At 45.8% G+C, this 5805-nt stretch overlaps 1 protein-coding gene across 1 annotated transcript; it reads left to right on the plus strand.

Annotated features, from left to right (window-relative positions):
• Window positions 1-221: 221 nt before the first annotated feature.
• On the plus strand, window positions 222-4992 carry LOC139797232 (lysozyme g-like). The gene is made up of 5 exons (XM_071746218.1): window positions 222-326; window positions 1089-1178; window positions 1974-2170; window positions 2423-2558; window positions 3855-4992. Exons 1-5 carry the CDS (start codon window positions 269-271, stop codon window positions 3983-3985), a joined length of 612 nt encoding a protein of 203 aa, XP_071602319.1. The 5' UTR covers window positions 222-268; the 3' UTR covers window positions 3986-4992.
• The last annotated feature ends 813 nt before the right edge of the window (window positions 4993-5805 follow it).

A 5805-nucleotide genomic window follows, 5' to 3' on the forward strand; every position in this document is an offset into this window, starting at 1 on the left:
GAGAAAACAGCACAGATGAGGGTCCTATCATTTGCTTCTCTCCTCACCACTTTCCTGTGGCTGCATCCTGTGCTGTGGAGCCCATGCCTCTGCTCCCCAACCCACCTTCAGCCAAAACCATTCCAAAACCATTCCAAAAACAAGTCCAGAATCTCAGGGTGGGAGCTTTTGTCACACAAACCTTGCTACAGGGTTGTTGAAAATCAGCACTGACTGATTCCTTCATGTTTTGTAAACTGCTGTGTTTCCAGGTCTCCTGGGGAAGCTGATGAGAGCCACCGCCATGATCCCCACACTGCTCTTGCTGGGCCTCATGGCCCTTGTTGGTAAGACAGGGTTTGGGTCAGTTTTGTTGTCAAACACACCCCAAGATCACTATGCAGAAGGACTGTATGGAAGAAAGGTGCAATCCCCCATTTCAGCAGGGTGCTGTAAAACCCCGTGTGGCTGAATGTCCATTTGAGGCTGCTTGCCCCCCCCACCTGCATCCTTTGAACCAGCACCTCTGGTGTGCAGACTGACACCAAAAGGCAGTCACAAATATATTTGATTTTCCCAGCTAACATTTTCTGATCATTAACATTCTCTGACTGCTCAGAAATGGTCTCACAAATCTCGCAGACTATTTGGGAGAGGATGTTCATCCCTCAGGTGCCAAGGGAGCAGGGTAATTTGCCCAGGCTGAAGCAAGCACTCTCTTGAATTAATTCCTCACCAAGTTATGGAGGGATACAGGAGCCTTTCCCAGCCATCTGGGTTGTCAGGGACATTGAAGAACTCTCTGAAATAAATGCAGATGCTGTTGCTCCCCTCTCCCAAGCCAGCCTTTAGACCTAACAGGGCAGAAACCTCTTCATGTAATTAGTTTCATGTGCTTTAACCTATTGAATTAGAAAACAGATTTCTGATCTTTAGCTTTCTTTGATAATGTTACTGATGGTGGCCAGTGGCAATGATAGAAGAGTGGCCAACACAAAGTGATGGGGGTTACAGGTCTGCTTAATCCCTCATTTGTACTCACTCCCAACATGCTGTACAATATTGCCCTGAGATCTTATGTGTTTAAACACCTCTGTTTAATTTTCCAGCTCCATCCATGAGTTACAGTTGCTATGGTGATATAAGTACTCTTCAAGCCCCCACAATCTCCTGTAAAGCTATAAGAGCCCCGGACTGTGGTAGGTATCATTCATTGCTTGATTTGTCAACCTGTTTGTACCTGACAGACAGATGCTTTGCCTTTCTTTATTGCCAAATTAAATGTGGTACCTATTAAATTAGCTAAAGTGGAAAGCAACACCTTCTCCCCCAAAATGGCAGGTGCTGTGAAGCCTCCAGGACTGGTGGGAAGCAGTGGAAAGTAGTCCCACAGTCAGGATCCTCAGCCTCAGAAAAGGGAAATGGTGCAAACCCTTTTCAATCAAAATGGTTTCTTCATCAGCCAGGACTTTAGAATCAGTATCCTCACAAAATCCCAGGGCCTGTCAGCTTGGTACCTTGAAAAACTTGACTGCAGGTATCCAGTCATGGATCCAAATCCACTTCCTTTTTTTCAAACTGTTCCAAAATTACTTCCAAAAACCTGCACCTTTCTCTACACAGAGGGACAACTTAGGTGTTACTGCAGTTTGACTGGTCAGTGGTAATACACCTCTCACTTTTTTCTAATGCAATTTGAAATTTTACTTTCCTGACTCCAGAACCCCATTTCCAGCAGTGCAGCAGCAAAACAGGACGATGAACACACAGTCTCACCTCCTGAGAACCTGCCCTCTTTCCTTCATCATCCTCATGTACTGCCACAGCACTGCCAGAACCGATGAGGCTGTGCTTGTTCCTCAAGCATCACTGCCCAGAACACTGTGGCTCCATTTTCTTCAAAACTGGAGTTACTCCTCTGATACACACACTCAAGAAATAAGCAAGGGGTTTGGACAGGAGGGTGTGTAAGTCTTGCTTTTCCTACTCTGCAGGACTTGCCACGATACGGAGGACTGCTGAGGTAGACATCATACGCCTGAGGAAATATGAGGTCCCAATTAAGAGAGTAGCCACAAACCTGTGCTTGGACCCTGCACTCATTGCTGCCATCATCTCTCAGGAGAGCCGAGTGGGTCTGCTCCTGAACAACGGCTGGGACCAGGATCGGCGCAAGTTTGGCCTGATGCAGGTACACCAGAGAGATGGGCATGAGTAACAAAATAGCAATGGAGTGTATATCCCAAGGCTTTATCTTAGCAAGTGACTGTTCTGTGTTCGAGACAGCACTTAAAAACATCCTCTCTGCAGCCAGGGGTTGTGCTTAAGTGTTATCCTGAATAAGGTCGCTTCCATGAATCACAGCCCAGGAGTACAAAGAGGGAGAAGCTGCATCAGTGTTTGTCAACAAAGGGAAACTTGTTTTCTTGCTTGACTTTTCTAGCTTGGCCGGCAGCAACACCCTTTTGGAGTGTGGGACAGTGAAGAACACATAAATCAGTGCTCAACTATCCTGGTTCTTGCAATTAATGAAGTACGGGCAAGACATCCCACCTGGACCTGGGACAGGCAGCTGAGAGGTATGTGATGGGCTATGTACTACAAAGGGACATGATGGAGGTGCTATGCATCTGTTGGTGTCACTTTCCAAGGGAAAAAGAACATCAGTCTGGTAGATTTTACAGCATCTGCTGCAAAAACAACAAGTATACAGAAAGCCCACACAATTTTATAGTTGAAGAGAGGCAGTCCCAAAACAGCAGGCAGGCAAGAGATCAGCACACAAACGCAGCCTCCCAGCTCAAAGCACCATCCACGGGGCCTCCATGTTTCTCCTGCAAAAGGACTGTACCAAGCTCCTTGGCTGCTTTGCTGCAGTAGGAAGCAGCAGGAAAACAGCCCCAGCCTGGGAGTTGCTGAAAGAGCATGGAGGCACTTGGCAAACTGTGTCGGGCACAGCCATGGCAGGTTGTCCCTTGACTTCAGTGACAAAAGCCCACGGAAAGCCACTGCATTGAACAACTGGGTCACTGCTAGTCAATAGCCAGATCCAGGACCTCTTTAAGTACCTTGGAAGAAGCATTGTGCACTGTCAATACGAATAGGTCTCGTGTTATCCTCTTATCAGTTAGTCCTATCTGTGAAATGGCTGTCAGGTGGATAAATTGCCCAGGGAGGTGGTGGAGTCACCCTCCCTGGAAGTATTTAGAACCATGTAGATAAGGTGCTTCAGGATGTGCTCTATGGGGGATGGTGATTTAGATACAGATAAATATATTTTCTTAGGGGGTGGGATGTTGATGATGCAGTGACCTTAGAGGTCTTTTCCAACCATAACAATTCTGTGATTCTGTGAAATAAGGCAGAAACAAACTAAACAAAAGTCACTGGTGAAGGCAAAAACTGAGGCACTGCAACACAGCAGGCTTATTGTAGCAGGCTCTTGATTGTATCAAGGGAGCTTGGGATCTAGGTTTGGTTGTAGTCCATGTTATCTGCATGCTGGTTTGTTCACCCTACATTATTTCTTGCTTTCCCATCCTTGCCTTTTTAGATGGCACCCTTTTCTGGCATGCCATCCCCACATGAATTTGGGGAGAGTGATGAATTACTTCATTACAGAAATAAGGATTCTGCAAAATAGTTTTTTTTTTTTTTTTTTTTTTTTTTTTTTTTTTTTTTTTTTTTTTTGTTTTGTTTTGTTTTGTTTTTTGGTTTTTTTTTTTTCTTTTTTCCCCAGTAAAGCACAATCAGCAATTTCCCAAGACATAGTGTAGGTTTGGTGAGATGCATGGCCCTTTCGGCTAGGATTTTTTTTACTTTAAAATATCGTACTTATAAGCCCCCAAACAATTCCTTTTTACATATTTTTTCAGGGGGAATCTGTACCTACCGTGCTAAAATGGGGAACCGCATTGCCTACGTGGACGACCCGTGTGGCAGAGACAGCTACTACGCCGACAGCGTCATCAGCAGAGCCCAATACTTCAAGAGTCACGGGTTCTAGTTCATAATCCCACCCCACCACCGAGCCTCTCCCCTACATAGGCTATCCCAGTAGTGATTGTAATACCCAGAGCAATTCCCGAGGGTTCCTGGCAGGATTGGTGCCGGTGGCAATGCCCGCCAAGGCACACCCCAGCTCCCCACTCACCTACGGGCGAGCTCAGTGCTGCCCTCCAGGGGAACATCGGGGATGACAAACCAGAAGCGCAGGTACTTTGACCGGCAGACAGGCAAATTAGCAATGCTTAATTACGAACAATGCTTAATTCCTGTTCGGAGATGAACCCAGGGCTTTTTGTGCATCGCTCAGGTGTGGGCACACAAGCATCTCTTCTTGGGCACTGCTTGTGCTCTTCTCATGTTCCTTTCCTTCTCCCTTTCCCCAGCCAATAAGGGAGAGAAGCCTCTGAGCTGAAATCTTCCTTTCTCTTGGTGGTGCTAACTGCTGGGCAATGAAGACACTTCTCCACCAGCCTCTGATTGCTGTATGTTTGTTCCCATGGTCAGCCTTGTGGAGGGCAGCGCTAAAAACACTTCTATTAGGCTCCCAAGCTATGGAGTCCATGGCTATGGTAGGACTGGAGACATCTTTAATGTGAAAAGAAGCCTCACACAATGGGAAAACCTCTAGAAGGGAAGTACTACGTGTGCCATAGCAGTCATGCAAACACACCTTTCCATCAGAGAGCAGCCCTCCCAGCAGGAACCAGCCCCTTGAGTACCCTCCTCAGGAGCTGTATCACAAGGATAGTGTTGGTAAAATACCCCCTCAGCCTTTCCTGCTTTAGTTTTGGCACATTTATGCTGGGTTTCCTCCAAGTTTAAAAGCTTTCAGCATCTGTCCCTCTGCCAGGAATCCCAGCTTCAAATTAGGAGAGAATTAGCTCTGGGTTTATAAGCTCTGCTTGAAAGTGTTCCTCAATATAGATGGGTCTGGGTGCAAAATTAGGTTGATTGAGAATAATTCTGAAAATAAGAGAGAAAATAAAGATAAATGTTGAATCCCAATCCTTGTTTTTGTTTTGTTTGTTTGTTTGTTTGTTTAATCACCCGATGGGCAGCAAATTAAATAGGTAACTTAATTTGGTAGTCTTGGAATGACTCTCAAACTCAGTTTGAGCACAAGGAGAGGAAAATAGTGCTGCAGCCTGGGGTGGGTGGGAAGAGCTGGACTCGGAAGCAGGGCATGAGGCAGCCCAGGCACAGCTTCTGCCCCCAGAACCTGTGAACAGAGCAATAAGGACATTCACATTTAGCCTTTTGAATAACCATTTTGGGAGCATCAGGGCAACTTTCTGCTGGCTGTCACCCTTGCCAATGCAGAATGTGCCTGGTGGCCCCTGCCCAGGGCTGTGCTGGGGGCCTGTCAGGCAGGGTTGATGCAGGCAGAGTGAGAGATGGTTTGGAGGCAGTTTCTGAGAGTGGAGCAGTTTTAATGCTGTGCTCCTTGTCTTGCCATCACTTACCTGCTTACTGACAAGGCAAGGACTGTGAGTGATTAAAGCATTTGCAAGCAAACTCACTTCCTTACCTTTGGAGACCAGAGGGAGCTTCAGGATGCTTCTAATGTTACTGATTATTTTTTTAAGACTACAGAAAACAGTTCAGTGCTGAGCAGCTGGAGGTCTTAAACTATATATTATTTAGTCCTCAGTGAATTCTGCACCATATTTGGATAATTTTAGTAAAATCACTACTTTGTAATACAAACTTGTGAAACATATCACATGGTTTGATCCCCTCTACTTGAAATAACATGTAAAATTCATAAGTTGAAGTCTTTGCTGCATTATGTTATATAAACCTCTCTGTTACACAGAC

The sequence above is a fragment of the Heliangelus exortis genome, chromosome 1, assembly GCF_036169615.1.
Source record: "Heliangelus exortis chromosome 1, bHelExo1.hap1, whole genome shotgun sequence".
Classification (NCBI taxonomy): Eukaryota; Metazoa; Chordata; class Aves; order Apodiformes; family Trochilidae; genus Heliangelus; species Heliangelus exortis.